This window comes from Vipera ursinii (genome assembly GCF_947247035.1).
Source record: "Vipera ursinii genome assembly, chromosome: 6".
Classification (NCBI taxonomy): Eukaryota; Metazoa; Chordata; class Lepidosauria; order Squamata; family Viperidae; genus Vipera; species Vipera ursinii.
The window spans coordinates 174106-193895 of record NC_139515.1 but is presented as its reverse complement, the minus strand read 5'-3'; the positions used below and the strand labels follow the sequence as shown (position 1 = coordinate 193895).

Here is a 19790-nt window from a genome sequence, read left to right as displayed (position 1 = left end):
AAGGTAAGATCATGTTCTGCCCTATAGAGATCTTTAGATTGGGTTCATTTCCTCTGGAACACGATTTCACTGGTGGAAATCCATACAATCACATTAATGTATTCTGGGAGTTGAAGACCACATATCTTCAAGTTGCCAAAGTTGAGAAATACTGATCTAGATGTCTCTTATTTGCTCTAGGTGGGAAAGGCCATAATCAACTGCTTTAAAAGAAAATGCTGCAGATTATTGTTTTTATTGTTGTAAGCAAATGGCAAATTATCAAGAGAAAAGTTAAATACATGTAAAACGTGTGTGGACAGGCATTTCAAAGACCACAGGCTCATTTTGTTGTTCAACAGACTGTAAACCTTAGGGTGGAATTGTTCCAGCCTCTTTTCTATCTAGAAAACCTTAGGGACTAGCAGCAAGAGAGGCTGTGAACTTTTAACTGAGACCTTTCCTCACCCTTCAAGACACGATGTGCCACTGGGATATGGGGGCAAGTCCTGAGACTTGGACTTCTGACAAAGCTTGGAAAACAGGTATGCCGTCAACCTGAAGACAGCTACTGCTTCGTTAGGAACTGGATGAATTGAAAGGTACCCCGGTTCACATTCCCCTCTTCCTGTTTTCGTGAACCTCAGCCCTTCTCCTAGCACTTTCTCTTGACTTAGGGCCCCAACCCAACAGGAAAGTTGACCCAGGCAGATTAAGAAATATCTGCAGGTCCCACATCCACACTACTAGCCATTCATCTAAAGTTACTCATTTTCCATTTGTGGAAGCTTTCTGCTTCTCTATGCTGACAAGAATCATTTGATTAAGTTGATCATCAGTGGATGCTTAAAGCCCCCAGAGAGATCTTTTACCTTTTTAATGTCAAAATATATCTGAATTAAAAATTTATGAGAAAGTGTGCTATGTATCTGGTGTCTCAATATCAAATTAATAATTTGTGTGGGTCTCACATGTACAGCTGCCCTATTTCGCACAGCAATAAATTTCTACTCTTAAAACTCAAACCTGCATTCATTAATTAGCTGACAGAAGAAATAGTAAGGTGTTTTATTGCAGAAAAGAAGGAAGTCATATATACGTGTGAGTTTCCAAAATGCTTTCAAAGCATTTTCCACACCTAAAATTTCAAGGGAGATTAATTTTTAAAGAGAACCAAAGCAGTCCCTTATGTGAGTGGAAGACTGTGCGTTCTCTTTGAGAACCAGACCTCCTGGGCACGAATACTAATACCACCAACAAGCCAGGATCTTATTGGATTGCGATACATACTTCAGTCTGACTGAGTGTGCGTTTTGTATTGTATGCTGAAGATCTTGGCATTAGAGGACTCCATCTTCCACCATACTCTTCCTTTGTTGTCCAGTGTCCCTTTAATGACCCTCTCAAAAAAAAGCACACAGCCACATAAAACAGGGACCTGAAATATTATTAAGCAATCCCTTGGACTTACTACTGCGGGTGACTGGAAGTAGGGGGTCCAATGCTGGTAGGGAGAAATCCTCTGAGATGGAGTTAGTTCTGACTCCAGATGGCAAAGTGATTTTTAAAAAATTTCTACAATTTAAAAAAGAGATCACAGCCAGGTAAAAGGTTCAAGGAGGTGAAAACATCAAAGACAGCAAGATTCAGATCTGCAAAATACAGTCTCAAGCACTTAACAAAATAGCTGAGATTAAAACTCACCGAGAGGTTCAAGGCCACCAGATGCAAAATGCGGCCATACTGTATATACAACACAATGTAACTACTGTGAATTTACAGGTATTGATATCCTACTTCTATTTTAGATAGCTTGCTATTTGTCCTGCAGCCAAGCTAGAAACCAGATACATCCTTGGCAAAGAAAGCTACCTGGTCCTTTTTCTCCAAATCCTCCCCCAACCATGAATACAGAGCCTTTGGACAATTTGTGGTGGAGCTCCGCTCTCTTCTCTTCATTAAATAGCCCATCAGAACCAATATTCTGAAACAAAGATGTGCACGTTGACAACATTACGATGTGAGACAACCCCTCCAACAACGTAGTTCATCTCCAACTTCAGGGTGGCATAAAAAGGACCGATGATGGGCTTCACTTGTCGAACGACCCCTGGGGGTTGAGAAACAGCAACAACAGCAGCAATAATTAGCATCCACATTTTTAACCGCCGTGACACAATGAGCAATGCTTCGGTTCCTTTGGCTAGGCCACTGCTAGGCAACGGTGCTGAGAAGCTGCTGTCCCACCCTCCCTCCAGTCTTTGGTTTATGGAAGGCAACAAACGCCTTTCCGTTTTCCACGTCGTTTGGGATCCCTGAGAGCCTTACGTCCCTCTTCTGCTACAAGGTTACAAGGGAGCGTGGGAGCCACGGCCAAGTCAAAGCACAGGATTCCCTCGGTTGAGGCAGGATCCCATGTAGTGATCTGCCGAATCCTTGAGGGAAGAGAGCCCCGTTGTCCAAGGTAGCCAAAAATGAGCCCTGGACCGAGAGGCCCTTGTCAGAGGGACGCGTTTTCCTGAAAGGCACCGGCTTTTGTGAGATGCCAGAGTTTGGTTCTGCGGTGTCACCTTATATTCTAACAATAGAAAAATGGTGTCCAGGGTGGGGGCAGGGAGAAGGCATCCAGGAGGCATCCAGGCCATTGAAGTCCCATGCCAGTGTTTTCGGTTAGAGGAAGTCCTTACAACCCACCACTTGGCGCATCCTTCGGAGTGGCGCAATGGACCAAACCCTCCGCGTTCCTTATGACCCAGCACCAAAGCTCCACCAGCGGCTAGACTCCCTCCGCTTCACCTTTGGCGTCTCCTGTGGTCACGTGAAAACATTTTATGCTTTTGCCAAAAATCAGCATTTACTTCTGGGTTTTGCCAAATCTGGCACTAAAGCAATTGGTTTGCTTAACAACTGTGGAGTTCGCTTTACGCCATGACATCCACTTTATGACGGTGATGTTCGCTTAATGACTTCTATGAAAAAGGTTATCGGATTGGGTTGATCAAATGGGTGACCCGCTTTGTGACTGTCATGATTTATGACCGTAATGGGCATGCTGCATCACAGTTGTGAATCAAGGACCCTTTAAGCACTGGGGCCTCTCTGGGAAAGTCCAAAAAATCAAGAGGGCGGCCACATCGGTGCAACAGAGGCTCTACCTGCGTCTTATATGTGCTGCACAAAAAACCCAACAGGGTAGCTGAGACAAAACCAGAAAAGGTTTAGTAGGGAGGTAGATTTTTAAAAGCCAGGAATGTGCTTTCTATTAACTTGGGGCAGCTGTATCAAAGTTTTGCTTTGCAGGAATTAGTGGCGTTGCCCGCGTACAGGTGGCATTAGAGAATTAGACAGAGCTAAGGGGAATAAGCCTTCTAATCACCCAGGCTTTAATAAAACCTTTTTGTGCAGGCAGGAAACGAATCCTTCCCTGACGGCTGGTTAAAGAGAAACGGGGGGGGGAGGGGAAGAAGCCGAATAGCCTCACAGTGGAAAGTCTGCTAAAAGGCTCAAGGAGAACAAGCGGAGGCTTTGCCCTTCCGCCTAGATCAGCTGTGACACTTTGCAGGCGGGGATGCAGAAACAGTCCTCTTTGGCCCCCTTAGTTTGTACACCAATTTATACACCAGGCGGCTTCGGTCAGCTCAGCTCTTGGTCCACCCATATCCCCTGACCGCAACTTCTGGGAGCCCAGAAACACGCCAGCCTTCGTCTCGGCCCAGAGCTTCACCCCTGGCCCTGCTTTTGCAGCCTCCAGACACCCCGTTCCCCCCCCCCCCCCCCATGCAGGACCCGAGCGAGCCTTTCCGTGGCTTCCTCCGTGGGTTTCAGAAGGCAGACAGACCGGCATTTCTAAATTCCCAGCCCTGCTCACTGACTGCCTCCTGCTGGTGGACACTTAAGGCAATAATTTTGACCCTTCAAAGTTTTTCAACTGGCCCGCTACAAGCGGGCGGCCCCTGGCTTCAGCAGCTGCACTTTGGGTGAAGCAGGGAAAGACTCCCTCCAGTCTTCGAAGTCGGCCTTCAAGCCGCCCTGAAGGGCCCGAGGGGTAAGAAAATAGTCTTTGGGTGTAAAAGAAAATCCACTCCAAAGAGCGATCAGAAAAGGATTTGAAAAGCCTGCTTTCATACTAGAAGCTTTCTTTACTGCTTACTTCTCTCTTTTAAGGTTGACTTTTTCTTGTTAATTCTGATTGTGAATTGCTCCATTTAATGCAGCTCACACATGTCATTTTGATATGCAGAGAGACCCTTCCTATAGACGCACACAGGGATGTTCGCAGGGGATGGTCTTCAAAAAAGGCAACATTGTGGCTGTCACAGCCTGATTTTCATGTGCCTTGTGCATAATGGCCTCATCCTGGCCAGCACCCTGATCATTTTGTCCGCACCCAGTGGACGTGCTGGGCCTGTGTCCGGAGCTGGACTCAAGTCTGCTGGCCTGGTTCCGTGTCTTTTTTCTGCTTGGCAGATTCACTTGGGTGCAAGGCTGTCCACAGCTGCAGATTGACTTTTTTGACCCCCTCTACCTCCACAGGCACCCCCACCCGTGGGGAACTATATTCTACTCCACCTCAGTTTTAAACATTGTATTCCATGCAGCGGCAGAGCTTCTTGTAAAAAAAAAAGACTGATTTTTGCTGGGTTGGTGTTTTCTGTCTTTTGCATTTGAAGCACATATTTGTTTCCTGGTTAAGCTGCCCAATTTTTACAGAAGTGTTTTATATATATATAAAACCGCTGGTGGAGCCTTGGGTCAGGCCAAAGCAGGAAAGAAAGAGTTAATTAGCAAGGTGCATTCATACACACACACACACACACACACACACACACACACACACACACACACACATATATATATATATATATATATATATATATATATATATATATATATATATATATATATATATATAATGTGTGTGTGTGTGTGTTTGTATATGTCTGTATATTATAACTAATCAACCAAGAGCCATACTCCTGCGTGATTTGCAAGCAAAGGAAGTCACATTTGATAAAAAGTGAGTAGATTTTCAAAAGTTTGAAGTGGGAAGTAAAGTTTAGCTGTCACATCAGTAGCATGGTATGTTCACCTTTGTTTCTCAACTTTAGCAATTTTAAGACGTGCGAATTTCAACTTCGTTTTCCCTGGCCAGCATCCTAGCTAGGAAATTTTGGAATTAAGTCCATGTATCTTGAAGCATGTTGGCTGGGGATTTCTGAGAGGTGAAGTCCATGTATCTTAAAGTCGTCAAGGTTGAGAAACACGGGTACAATTGTCGCTAACTCTACAGGCTATAAAGAAGGCGAATTCAGCCTGTCATTGACGTGACATCCTGGAAATGTGGACAGGGGCAAGGGCATATTGTTAGAGAGGCCACAGGAGGATAGCAACGCATAAAAACATAGAAGAAGCCCCTAAATTATGCAGCCTTTCTCCTTGCCTGACTTTATAATGACCACCCTTTGGGGTTGCGTATATAGATATTGATTGTCATCCCCGATTTCATCATTTCTAGGTTAGTATCAGCATCCTTGCAGAAAATCATCTTGCAGGTCTTAAATGGCTGTTTTCCCAACAGCTCTTCTTGACGACCCAAAGCTCAGAAGCCTGCATGAACATGTTTCCCCTTTGGCACCAAGTAATCACTTCTGCTGGCAAAATTTTGAAATAAATTGGAATGAGCACAACCACAGCGCCACCTCCAGGCCAAGCTGCAGGACAGGTCCTAAAATTATGCATGGGATATGGATGGCTGTTTCCCTTGCCCAACATTACTCAACCTTAGCAACTCTTAAGATGTGAGGAGTTCAACTTCCAGAAGCCGTGCAAGCTAGGGAATTCTGGGAGTTGAAATCAGTACATCTTGGAATTGCTAAAGTTGAGAAGCACTGCATAGCCCATCACTCAGCATGTCTTATTTTTGTTTTAATTCTATAAGTAACTTCAAAATACGCTAGGACACCTAGATTCTGCACACTGCTGGTCCTACTCTCCAATCCAATGGCTGGAGGATATCACTAATTATTCTTTTATTTCTCGGGTCAGAACATTGGCCAAACCCAGCAGCCCCTTCAGAGGGAGGACATGGTGAAGAAGAAGCCAAATTCTCTTGAACTGTTTTTTCTCTTTCTTCGGCCTTTTGTCTGATTGTCTTAGAGGTGTAACCCTCATCCTATATGTCCCAAAGGTACTTTTTTTTCCCAAAAGACACCCGACAACTGGACAACTGGAAAAACAAAAGTCCAATTGCCTTTTGGGGGAAAAAAGCATCTTTGGGACCACTGTGGCCTGGCTGACAGAGAATCGCCATAAACCCTCAGCCTACATGCTCTTCTCAGGTATTTGGAAGGGAAACACAGCCTTTTGAGCCATGGACTCCAGTGTGGGAAATGCTTGTATTTTCAGAGCACGTGCTGAGGAAACTCTAGCATCCCCCTGAAACATCCCACCCACTGGTGACAGAGAAAAGCAATGCCTTGTGCACCTTGCGCGTTTTTCACCACTATCACCTTTCCTCTTACCAGTCCCAAGAAAGAACTGAGGACCTTTCTGGGGTGAAGGGTGAAGCTGGATGGATGGGCAGGTGGATGCTGGAATACCGTATCGAGACCCCTAGGTTCAATGGTAAGAGCCACAGCACAAAAGAGGAATTCCTTACCCACAGTCATGCCATCTGCATAGCGCTTGATGATGTCAAAAGAATCCCGTAAATTTCCTTCAGTTATATCGAATATGATGTCAGCCTCATTGGTCGGGTATGCTGGCGTAATGGCACGAAGGAAAATAATCTCTGAGGAGAGAGCAGCAATGAGACCGGAGTTAGCTATTTAACCACTTGCCAATTGGCCCAGTTTAGTTAAGGACAATAACAGCAGACCCAGGATGGACGTTGTCACTGCTTTTGCCTGGTGGAGGAGAAGAAATGGCATTCCCTCCCTGACTAGAATATATTGGCCAATAAGGACCCTAAAATTTCAGAACCTGGTTCTGGAATCTAATCGACAACCACGCCCAGATAAGCTGAAGGAATTTTTCATGTATCACTTTTCGTCTCACTGATAGGATGGAGGTTCTCTGTAACATCATAGGACTTTCTCTATCTTGTGCCTCCTAGAGATCTTGGACTATAAAGACTTCCAGTCCTAACAAGTGTGCTCAACAGACTAGCTGGCTAGTAAGGAGTCCAAAATACCCAGAACCACCGTCACTTCCAACATCATCATCATCATCACCCCGCGAAAGGTTCCATGGGATAATTTTATGGAAAGGAAGGAATCCGATTACCTTCTGGTCTCGTAAATTCCCGGAAAGTGGGCAGAGAGATTACAGTGTGGGAAATCGTGTGAACAGGGTCTAAGACACAGTTAGCATCATTTGATCGACAGGATTTAATGCAGCGAATGGTATCTGTCTTCTCATGTCTGACTCTAATAGAAAAGGAAAGACATACAAATTAAGATCAGAAACAAATGTCCCAGGGGGTCCACGGAGCATCGTCTAAAAAGTCGAGAAAATTGTTGTGATGATGTGACCAAAGCTCCATCTCATCTTCAGGGTTACCCCCTTTTGAGCACGTCTCTTGCAAATTATTTGTATGGCAACAGTTGAAGAGTTGATCAGCAGGGAAGGTAAGCTTTTGATCCCACCGTGTTAGTGTCTTATGGAGGTGTGTTGCAGGCCCTGGAGTCTGATCTAGCTATTCTGGAAATTCGTTCATGAAATAAATCCGATCTGAAGAGAGACTAAAGTACATCCAGCTACAATTGTTTCCAACAAGGCCAGCATATCCATAAATATTTTGGAGATGCATTTAATAAATCTACCTTATTTTTGGTTCCTGTTTTTTACACATTTTTTAACGTTATCCAATTGTCCTTGTTTAGCTACTGATCTTCACTGGCGGAAAATCCACCGCATGGCCCCTTAATGTGATGGTTTTGTATCAATTTCCCAGGGCTGACATCCGCTCTGGTCTGGTGTGCAAATCGTGGCATACGATCGTGTCTCGGACCGAGGGCACAACGGGGGACATTCTGGGATACAACTTTCCAGCCTATACTTTCCAGGTGCCTGATACGCTGGTTTCGCTTGCTTTCTCCTTTGCAGGATACAGCAAACCAGAAAGGGGAATTTTGAGTGGGCAGGGAGAATAGCAGGAGGGGTCTGCTGTGTGCAGCTGAAAAGACTTCCAACAAACCAACTATATAACATGCTAGAACAAATCCAATTTCACAATTAAGATGGTTAATAAACTATCCCATACTGATTAATTGAATAACCTGTTAGCCGACTCATTTTCAAGCATGCCTTGCCAAAACCTGGAGCATTATTTCATTCTTTATCTATTTTACTTACTATATATCTATAATCTTTTGTTCAAATGGGCATTTCTTTCATTCATCGGGCTAATTTGGGCCTTAGTCAATAATGTGCAAACCAGAATACTTCTCCAAAAAGTCATTTCTGCACAATGGCTATTGATTTTCTGGCCTTTTGCAATTTGACCTCCCCTAAGTCTGGAGTGCACTCACTTTCACACAGTCCTTGATATTAAGTTCTACAAGCACAACAGTTCTTACTTCTGAAGAAATAAGCTTCATGTTGGCTTGTCTAGTTTTCTGTGTGTTGCCCTCTCAATATCCTCCCCCCTTGGAGAAGAGAAAGAGATGAGCCCAAAATGTTTCAGAGCTATTTGCCCAAATGGTTTGAAGAACAGTCAGAATATTGAGGTCTATGCTAGAATGTGCAATTGTTTTGATTGCTTCTTTAATTAATCAAATGTTAATCAAATGTTTAGGAAACTGATGCCCACTTTTCTTGCCTATTGTGAGCCCCACAAAGTAGATCCAAATCGGTAAGCAATTCCACAATCATTTTCATGGAAATTGTCTATAGTCTCTTGCAAGTGGTAATTGTGTGGTGGAATGTAATCTGGATTCCCAGGAGAGATGCACTGCATTCCACAGGGCAAAGAGGCAGTGAAGTATGGAGTGTTTGGTTGGGAGAAAGAGAAGGCTCCTCCCTGGCAATTCCCAGAGTGTATCTACAGTGATGCCAATACTTGCTTTAGTTTGGCAAGATTTCTGTCTATAGGTGAGGGACAATAAAGGAAACTACTCAGAAGTAGTTCCACGTGTCTTTCTTGGTTCTTGGGTAGCTTGACAGATTGTGCTGTACCTCCTCCGTGTATCTACTCCAAGATACCAACAGAGTCCCTATTTTCAATATTTCTAATGGTCACCTGGATATTTGCAGCCCACGTATAAATGCTTCTATGAATCCTCACTCAGGTGCAAGCACGGCTGCCTGCAAGTTTCTTCCAATTGGAACCACCCATTTGAGCAAGAGTTGGAAGGATCAACAATTAAATCCTCAGTCCCAGACCCAACAGCTGATCTTGGCTGATCTCCAAAGCCAGGCAGGATCAGTTTAGTTCTCAGATGATGAACCGAGAGAAAATCTGAAGACTGGGAAGGCCAGAAGTATTACGGAAGGCGGCAAGAGCAAGCCAACTCTTTCAGTTGCGCTGATGCCAGAATCCAAGTAGTAACAGCCTGAATCATACAACCTCCTGGTCTCTGTTGATGTTCTTCAGCCACCGTGTGCTGATGAACTGGATTTGGAAAAAGTGCCATCTTACTGCAGAGGCAATTTGTGGACCTTTAATCTCACTGATCCAAGCTTGACTCCTGGAAGTAGCAAAAGGCTAGAGTCTAATCCAGTGTCTCTCAACCTTGATAGCTTTAAGATGCGTGGACTTCAACTCCCAGCATTCTCCAGCCAGCCACCTTAAAGTTGTCGAGGTTGAGAAACACTAGTATTATCCCTGGAAAAGTTTGAGAAGCGTTCTTACCTGTAAGAGGTCATACTGAAGCTGCTGGGCAGTTTGATTTAATGAACACATACTATTTAGCAGGAATGGAATAACACAAAACTTCAGCCCAAAGCTTTGCCAGATAATCTGAGGTAACCTCCAAATATATATATATTAATTTATAATATATATAATTAGTTTTTATACGTTAGGAATAAGGTGGGGTCGGGGTTAGGGTTGGGATTTGGGTTAGGATTAGTGTTGGGGTTTTTCCAAATAACATTTTCAATATTTAGCAAACAGCATAATGTCTGGGTTCATGTGTTTAACAAACAATAATAGATATAGTTAATTATGGGTAACCTCCAAATTCTTAAGCATCTCCTGATTTCTGCATTAACAATTTGATCCCAGGGGAGATTTTAAAGAAGTAAAGATATTGGCTGCAATCCCACAACTGAATTTGCACAACTTTTGAGATACAAATTAAACAGGGTCAGGGTCAGTCTTGATCTTGATCTATCATCTTGAACTCCTATCCACCCACAAATTCCTGGACAATGAGATATCCAAGCTAGCCAAGTTCAAATTACGGAATTCCAATCAAATAATCATCTTAAAAATTACGTGCAAATTGTCTTTGGGCAAAATGTAATGCGGTTTATGATGGTTTTTATTTTAAAGTTACAATTTTATTTTGGTTTTTATTTTTTGATCCCTTCCACTCAGGCATTTGGTAAGGCTGAAGTGCATCCCATCTTATTATTGTTTTTAATTATTTTATTAATCTGTGATTACAGGTAATCCTCCACTTGTGACCACAGTTGGCGCCTGAATTTCTGTTGGTAAGCAAGATGGATGTTAAGTGAATTGTGTCCAATTTTATGACCTCGACTGCCGTTAAGCGAATCATTGCCGTTATTAAGTGAAACACATAGTCACAAAGTGAATCCGGCTTCCGCCACTGACTTTGTGGGAAGCTGGCTGGGAAGGGCACAGCTGGCGATCACGTTGCCCCAGCACGCAGCAACCCTCACAAAACAGGTGCCAGTTGCCAAGGGCCCAAATTCTGCTCACGTCCCGACTGGGGGCGGTAGGGGGGCTGTGACAGCCATGCGTGCGAGGGGCTGGTTATGAGCCACTCCTTTCCAGGTGACCCTAACTTTGAAGGGCTGCTCGATGAATGGCTGTGGCTGGGGGGCTCCCCAGAAACCCCCGGCCAGCCAACAGGGTCTGGGCCTTGCTCAGCAGCCACCGGCAGAGAGGACCGAAGCGGGAAAGCCGAACGCCTCTTCTTGGGCTGAGGCTGCCATCCTGGCCTTTTTGGACCTGGAGACCCAGCTGGTTGAAAGAGGCCTTGGTGGATTCATATGCAGAACTTCCCGGAGGGAGAAAGGAAGGCAAGGCCACATTAAGGAGCGTAAAAGGAAGAAAACACGGATCAGGCTGAATGAAACAAAAGGCAAAGGCGGCATGCGGGAATGGAGAGCCATCCGAACTTTATTACAAGATGCTAAAAAAAAAATAGCAACCGTCGAGGCCCAGGCCAAGTCAGCATGCGAGGGGTCAAAGTTGGGTGGTGACAAAGATCCACAGCTGAGCCAGGGAGGTGCTGACCCATCCGTGGCGGGAGAGCTGCATCTGAATCACCAGGAGGAGGTCTCGGGGCTCTGGGATGGCTCGCTGCAAGGACACGACGCCCCTGTGGCCGTCCACCTTCCTCACTGCGAAAAATCCCTCCTCGTTCCCGCTCAGGATGGCGAACTGAAGGTGATCCCCAGAAACGACACTGGATGGGCCCATGCGGAAAATGTCAAGGGGGGCCTGGAGGCTGGTGGGGAAAGAGAGGTGGTAGGAAGTGATTCTCAAGGGCAGCTGCTGGCATTGCTTCCTGTCGGGGCAGGGCAGGCGCTCGCAACGGCTGCAAGACAAGGGGAGGAGGGGGAGAAGAGGGGGAGGGGGTTAGCAACCGTTCGGTCGGCAGGAGAAGAGCTGCAGGGCCAAGGGGGTGCTGGATTCCCACATCCCCGAGGCCTGCAGCAGAGCAGGCAAAGGTCCTGACCCGTGCATTTCATGCAGGAGGGGCTAGCTTCAAACCGGGGCTTAAGAGCAGCCCAAAAAGCCATGCAGTCCACCAGGTCCCCGAGCATCTGGCTAGTCTTGAAAATCCTCAAGCATGCTCAGTTCGTCTGGCCCGGGAAGCTGATTGGGCGCAGTGCTGGGCTGGGAGACTCCCAGAGCAGAAAGCTCAGCTGGCAAAAGTTGCAAAAAATCCCACAGAAATTGAGGGCAAACAGCTTCCCTCTTGCAGCCAGGGAAAACTCCATCCGTGCATCCATAATGACCACCGGAACTCGGCTCACTTTGAGGGATGCTGAGCCTTTAGGCCCAGCTTATCTGGCTTCAGTGTGGCTAGGAAGTGAATAGGAGACCGCCTGGAATGTAGACTTTGTCCTTTAGAACAGGGGTCCCCAACCTCCAGTCCATGGATTGGTATAGGGCCAAGGCATGCCAGCAACCGGTCCACACAAACAAGTGAAGCCCCATCCGTGGGATGCGGGCAGCACACAAAACCACACACACCCTACGGTCCGTGGAAAAACCTTTCTCCACGGAACCGGTCCCTGGTGCCCAAAAGGTTGAGGGGGGCTCTGCTTTAGAACAATTTTTCTCGGCCTCAAGAACTTTAAACGGGGGGGGGGGACTTGAACTTACTGGGTGGGAAATTCTGGGAGTTTAAAGTTCTTGAGGTTGAGAAATTGCTCTGGGCAGTATCTCCTGGGGTAGATTGTTCCAAGCCCATGTTCCATTTTTTCTTTTCTTCCCTCTGATAAAGAGAAACTAATTTGTGCTTTTCAGGTTTTGCCCTCTATTTTGTTTCTAAATGCTCTTAGCTGCCTCTAAAACTTGTCAGACTAGAAAGAAGTGCGCTGCACTGGCTTCCAGTTGCCTTCCGTGTGAAGTTCAAGGTGCTAACAATGACATACAAAGCCCTACATGGCATGGGTCCGGACTACCTACGGGAGCACCTTCTGCCAATGTCAGCACCCCACCGTCCTGTGCGCTCCCACAGAGAGGGCCTCCTCAGGGTTGCCACGCCCACCCTCCTCCCCATGGGCATCCCCAGAAAGAGGTCGGCATCCATGGAGAAGCTTATACTGAATCGGGGAGCCAAACAAGCAGAAACCCCCCCCCTCGTGGAAGCTGCCCACCCGGATGGTTCTCCTTGCCACAGAGCTACAGAGGAAATCTGACAGTCTGAAAGAGCAAAAATTGGAGCACGTTTCCAAAAGTACTTTTATGCAACTCCTCAGCAATTATATTAACCAACCACTGAGCTCAAAAAACAAGTGCTCAAGGGTGGAAAGTTTGATTATTTTAGCTGAAAGTAGCCATTCTCCCCCCAAGAATCAGTATTCCTGGTTTGCCGTTGAGACTCAGAAGGTATGAATATTTGTGTTTCACAAAATTCTCACACTCATTTCTGAACCAAATAAATTCCTAGATGAAAGCCCACCGTACAAGCAATAGATATACATATATAATGTATAATTTTTCTAGGGGTAAGGAGGAGACATTATTTTAAAGGATTTTACATTGCTTTACATTGCTAACACCAGCTTCTTTGTAACTGGCAAGTTGCCTTTGTTATTTATAATCTGTAAAATATTGGCTGACAGAGCTGCCATCTTCATTCCTGGTTAAAGCCACTGGACTAGGCACTGGGAAAGCAGGGATTCTAGTCCTGCCTTAGGCACCAAGCCGGCTGGGGGACCTCGGGCCAGTCCCTCTCTCTCAGTCCTGAGAAGGAGAAGACCAGGACAAACCTCTTCCGAAAATTGCCCCAAGAAAACTGCAGGGACTAGTCCAAGCAATTGCCAGAAGTCAAGACCAACTCAAAGAAACACACACATCTGACCAGCATAGTCTGGCTTTAGGAAAGTTAATCTGGTCTGGTTCAGAGCTGAATGGGAGACCACCAGAACCCCCCCCAAACTGTAGGAAATCAAAAAGATCCCTAACAGTAGGGGGGAAATACCCTTCCGGATAAGCCAGCTGAACCATCCCCAGGACAGAATCCCTGGCTAGCTGGAGAGTTCTTGGAGCTGAAGTCCACCATCTTAAAACTGCCGGAGTTAAGAAACGCTGGTCTACGTCTTGGCCATACTTCTCGTCATCCTTCTGTTCTGTGGTCCACGGTGACCACCGCAGCCTAACGTTTCAGCATCCAGTCTCAATTTTTACCAGGCTGCTCCAAGAACTGAGCAAACAGGTAAAGAATGAGAAAGATCACTTGGAGGGGAAGTTTCTGGCCGGCTTTGGTGGTGGCCCTCAGCCTCTAACTCCTGAAGGGAATTTGGGGAGGGGGGGCACTTACGTGTCTCCAGATTTGCGATAGTTCTCCGGGCATTGCAGAGAAAGGCAACGAAACCCTCCCTGAATATTAAAGCAGGTCTGGTTGTGTGAACAGGTATGAGTTTCAGTAAGACATTCGTCAATATCTAGGAAGGGGAGAAAGAGCAGGAAAGAGACGTTAAGTGGGATGCTCCAGCAAGAAACAGTTGTTTTCACAGGACCGAAGTGTGGTTGGGGGCTCCAGTTACACTCGTGTTCGCAGGGTTGCGGGTTCTCCTGTGGCAAAACTGCTCCATCCCCCCTCGCCTGGGAGACTGAGGGACCAAGTGAACTTTAATCCGAACAGCTTGGCAGGCCCGTTGAACAGAACTATTTGAGCTGCTTTTTCATACCTGTTTCTTGCTTGGTACAGGTAATCCTCACTTAGCGACCATTAAACAAAATGGTTGCTAAGTGAAACCACAATTGTACTTATGATCTCACTTTAGCTTTCCTTTGCTTTACAGACCTGCAAAACCTGTAAACGTGAGGATTGGTTGTAAGTTCTTTTTTGTCACTGTCATCATTGCAAACGGTCACTAACCAAGAAGCAGAAGGTTTGTAATTCTACTGTCTCATTTATAATATTGTAATTTCCATTTTTTTGGTAATAAGACACTATAACTAACAAGCTTGTAGGAATGAAGAATATATACAGCTCAGGGCTGGGCTGCTGCTCTCCTCTAAGGTTGGCTGTTCTTGTGGATGTTTCATTATTTTCTTTAGGAAAAAAATCATCAGGAACATCAAATGCAAAATGCCGTGGAAAATGAATCCGAGTTTTATGTGCCGGTCTGGAGGAGCACGCTCTGAAAGTCAGCTGATAAATTTCTGTGTTTTGCTTTCTATTGTGTCTTGTCTGCTTTTTCTTATTATTTCCTTTCTTATTTTCTCTTCCCGTGGAATTTTATTGGGGTCTTATTTTCTCATTTTTGTTTTCTAGTTCTATATTATTATTTGGAGGGCAGGAAATCTACCCAACAGCATTTTTAAATGCAGTCAGCAGAGAGCTCTGTGGCACAGATTCCTTTCTACTGGTGGAACAAGGGGTGTGTGTGTGTGTGTGTGTGTGTGTGTGTGTGTGTGTCAATCCCTGGCATTTTGCAACCAAGGAAAAAGCAAGTGGTGCTTCTTTGGTGCCCCAGAAGGGGGTGGGTGGAGAAAAGTGCAGCGAAAGCCCCCTCCTCAATCTTTTGTAAAGGAAGCTAGGAAAAGCCTCTTGACTCAGTTACGCTGCAGTGATGGTGCAACCTTATTGATTATATAAAAATAAATGCTTCCCCAATGTAAGCATGTTATTTGTTTACAGATTATATACAATTCTCCTTTGTTACATTTTAAGACGTACCCTATCAAATAGAAATGTTTAAAGGATGCAATAAATGAATATACTGAAATGGTATAGGGTCTCCTGCTCTTGCAGGGGGTTGGACTAGATGGCCTCCAAGGTCCCTCCCAACTTTGTTATTCTGTTATTCTATTGCATATAGCTTAAGATTTTCCTCTTCCACGTGGCTGGACTGATGATCATCTACGTCCCATTCTGAGATGAAGTTTTTAAAACGTTTTTCCAAAGGGGCAGGCGCGAGAGCGCTTGGCAGGGGGAGGGCAGCAAAGGGAAGGTGGGGAGGACCAGCTCCTCTGGAGGGAACCGCCCAGGTTCAGGGACAGGAGCCCCCCCCTCCCCAGAGAGGGAAGAACAAGCGCTGGGGAAACGAAAGGGAGGGGTGCGAAAGCAAGGGGGAAATGCAAAGGGGGAAGAAGACGGTGCAACCAAGGCTGCAGAGCTCCCTCTAGACTGGCCCGGCCACCGCAGGCCTGGGGGGTGGGAGTCCAGGTTTGGGACCCGCATAAAGAGCCACTGCTGCGTTCCTCCATCTTGGTGGCTACAAACTAAAAATTCTGGTAGTGATGGAAGCTGGGGATGCCCGTCCATCTGCAGGAGAGTCAGAAATGGCCAGTCAGTCCTGACTCAAACAGGATTGGCTTTTATTAAAGCTGTTCCCGCAGCTCGGATTTCTGAGACTCACCCTGACAGTTCCGTGCATTGGGGGCCAACTTGTAACCCGAAGGGGGGCAGGTACACTGAAAGCTGCCCGCCACATTGATGCACCGATAAGCACAGATGTGTCCCCCGGTGGGTAAAGCACATTCATCAATATCTGAAAATCAAGGCAAGAAGGAAGTCTTAGTGGTAGATCCCAATGGTGGGTCTCAAGCCACCCAATACTAGAGGCCCTTACATCCAGAATAAATAACCCAAGTCCATTTCCCCCATTCTGGCATCCTCCAATTATTTGAATCACAGTTCCTAAAATTTTATTCTCCTGGAAACCAGGTTAGGGAGAAAGCAGACCAGGAACACAAACCACACTGGGTGATATCCACCTTGAAAATCTCTAAACATCCTACTTCACCCAGTTCCAGAACCCCTTGGGCTGGGCTTTGCTAGCGTAACAAGGCCCCTTAAGGGTTGGGTAGTCACATCGTTTTTATGTATTTATCTATTTTGTGGGTTTCGTGCTTGTGCGAGCGAAGCGTGATCGGAGCTGTCGTCTCTCTATAAATACTGGTGGGGATGTGTGGGGTGCTGGCTTTGTTGCCGTAAGCGGACTGGTTGGCTGTGATGTTACATCATGATTGGTTGATGGGGTTATTGTTAGGGGATTAGTTGGCTGATCTGTAACATCCTGTGTGGCTGAGGTGCTGGCTGTGTGCTCATTAGTCCTTTGTGTTGTAACGACCTGGGTAATGGGCTGTGTGATGACATCCTGAGCTCTATTGTAGTGATTTCCTGAGTTCTGTGTTGAAATATCCTGGGTGGTTTGCTGTGTTGTGATATCCCAGGTTTTAGCATTGTAACCTCCTGAATTCTGTGATGTAATGTCCCGAGCAGAAGGCTGTGGTGTAACATCTCAGGCTTTGGTTTGGCTTCGGGTTTGCGGTCTGGTCCTGTGTTCATAGCGTATGTCAGTTTGCTTTGTGTGGGGGTCGGGGGGGTTGCAGCAGCTGGAGATGCCGCCGAGGTTTGGCTTCTGGATGGTGGTTGCATTTTGTCTATGGGGTGGGTTTGGGTTTGAGTCTGGTGAGGGTGATTGGTGGTGGTGTCCCGTGTTGTTGTGGGTCCGGTGTCGGTTTTCGTGGCTGGGACTCGTTTGTTTACCAGATGTCTGGTAGGTGGGAGGTATCATCATGTTTATTCATATTGTGGGGGTGTTTCTCTATTTCAATGGCTTCCATAATTATTCTCTTGTTGTACTGTTCAGTTTTGGAGATTAATCACTACAATAGAGCTCAGGATGTCATCACACAGCCCATTACCCAGGTCGTTACAACACAAAGGACTAATGAGCACACAACCAGCACCTCAGCCACACAGGATGTTACAAATCAGCCAACTAATCCCCTAACAATAACCTCATCAACCAATCATGATGTAACATCACAGCCAACCAATCCGCTTACAGCAACAAAGCCAGCACCCCACACATCCCCACCAGTATTTATAGAGAGACAGCAGCTCCGATCACGCTTCGCTCGCACAAGCACGAAACCGAAGACACCAGCCTGAAGATGACGAGTGGGACCTCGTCAAAACATCGCCAAGACACCCTCAATCCTACACGGGAAAAGACCCGAATACGCCAAGACCTACATACCTATACCCGTGAAAATCTACGAATATATATATATAATATATATAAAAGGTAAAGGTAAAGGTTCTCCCGCACATGTGTGCTAGTCGTTTCCGACTCTAGGGGCCGGTGCTCATCTCTGTTTCAAAGCCGAAGAGCCAGCGCTTGTCTGAGGACGTCTCCGTGGTCATGTGGCCGGCATGACTAGACACCAAAGGCACACGGAACACTGTTACCTTCCCACCGTAGTGGTCCCTACTTTTCTACTTGCATTTTTACGTGCTTTTGAACTGCTAGGTTGGCAAAAGCTGGGACGAGTAACAGGCGCTCACTCTGTTACGCGGCACTTGGGATTTGACCTGCCAAACTGCCAACCTTCTGATCGACAAGCTCAGCGTCCTAAACCACTGAGCCACTGCGTCCCTTTTAATATAGATATAATAGAACCCATTGTAAATTTCTGAATGGGACCATAAGATCTGTCCTATCTCCAGACAATGATCAATGAAGCTATACCATTGGTTCCTGCATAGCTGACCAGTGGTACGTACACTTTGTGTAAATAGACGCTAAAGACAAGACTGTGTTCTCGGAGGGAACTCTGCATGGGATTCCCTTTCTAGGCACACTTCCCAGGGGTATCTTGAGCTCTTAAGAGAGCAGTTGCCAAGCACAAGCCCCCTTCCCAAGCCAGGTGGACCGAAGGCCTGCAATTGCCCTCTAAAGCTTGACTGAAAAGGGCAGCTGAGGATGATGGACACTCACCTTCACAGGTGACCCCGTCTACGTCACTGAGCTGGTAGCCACGGCGGCAATAGCATTGGTAGGAGCCATAGACGTTGGCGCACTCCTGGCTGCAGGGGCTGCTTTCGCACTCATTTAGGTCTGAAAGCCACAAATACGCATCAGTGCGAAACAAGGTTCCTTCCGTTCACGGCCTCCTAGGGCTGCCCTCACACGGCTGTTTTTATCCATGCAGGAAGACTCTGAGAAAATGGCTTGAATCTGGTTTGGTCCCGTCTGAGCTTCCAATTTCTACACTCCCAGACTAATTTTAAAATCCCACGGCCTCTTTTTGATGAGTTAGCCCCATTAAACCCTAAAATTGGGAGGGGCACTAATTCCCTGGAGTCCAGTGAAAGTATCTGTCCAGTCTCTGTTGGCCACATCCAGGGAAGAGGCGTCCATCACCATTGCTGAAGTGGGTTTGGGAATTTTTTCCTGATACGTAATCAGAACCTGCCATGCTGTAACTTAAATGTCCATTATAGGTAGTCCTCGACTTAAAACGGTTGCCTAGCAACTATTCAAAGTTATGATGAACTTGCCAGAAGGTGCCTGAACTCAAAAGTTGTGATGTATGCACCACCGCCACCATGGTCACATGACCAAATTTTGGGTAGTCAGCAACTCACCCATATTTATTTATTTATTATTTAAATTTATATACCACCCTATTCCCGTAGGACTCAGGGCGGTTTACAGGGAAAATTAAAATACATAGCATGGCCTTTTGCAGCGCCCCAGTCATCTGACCACCGTTTGCATTTTTGTCATAAACCCACATTTACTTTCAGCCCATAGGAAACAATGAGATTGCTTAACGACTGCCACAAAAACGGTCGTAAAATCAGCAGCAGTCACGTAATGACCTTCAATGGCCTTCCTAATGACTGGCAAGACCAATGATTATAATTGAGGGTTCAATTACAGTCATAAGCCAAGGACTGCCTGTATCCCACATCCTGCCCTTTGGGATAAGGTAGGCTAGATGGCTAAAAAGAGACAAGAGCGTCAATTGCAGCCCCCTTCCTGACTTCTCTGTCACTTCTCCTCACGCAGGCATCCCTGCCAGTTATCAGAGGGGCCCTCCTGTCTGGCTTGCCTTCTCTCGAGGCTAAACCCACCCCGGCCTTTCAGCCACACGTCACACAACATGTTTCGGGTTCCCCAAATCCTCTTTGCCA

At 46.2% G+C, this 19790-nt stretch overlaps 1 protein-coding gene across 1 annotated transcript in view; it reads right to left on the bottom strand.

Moving 5' to 3' along the window:
* Nucleotides 1-1884: 1884 nt before the first annotated feature.
* FBLN1 (fibulin 1) overlaps nt 1885-19790 on the bottom strand; it is a gene marked incomplete at its 5' end in the record, with an annotated part of 47376 nt that continues 29470 nt past the window's right edge. Inside the window, 6 exons of the mRNA XM_083365203.1 lie at nt 1885-2089; nt 6638-6769; nt 7264-7406; nt 14172-14295; nt 16219-16350; nt 18589-18708. Coding sequence (XP_083221329.1) covers nt 1950-2089; nt 6638-6769; nt 7264-7406; nt 14172-14295; nt 16219-16350; nt 18589-18708 — 791 coding nt within the window. The 3' untranslated portion in view covers nt 1885-1949. The remainder of the gene's footprint in view (nt 2090-6637; nt 6770-7263; nt 7407-14171; nt 14296-16218; nt 16351-18588; nt 18709-19790) is intronic.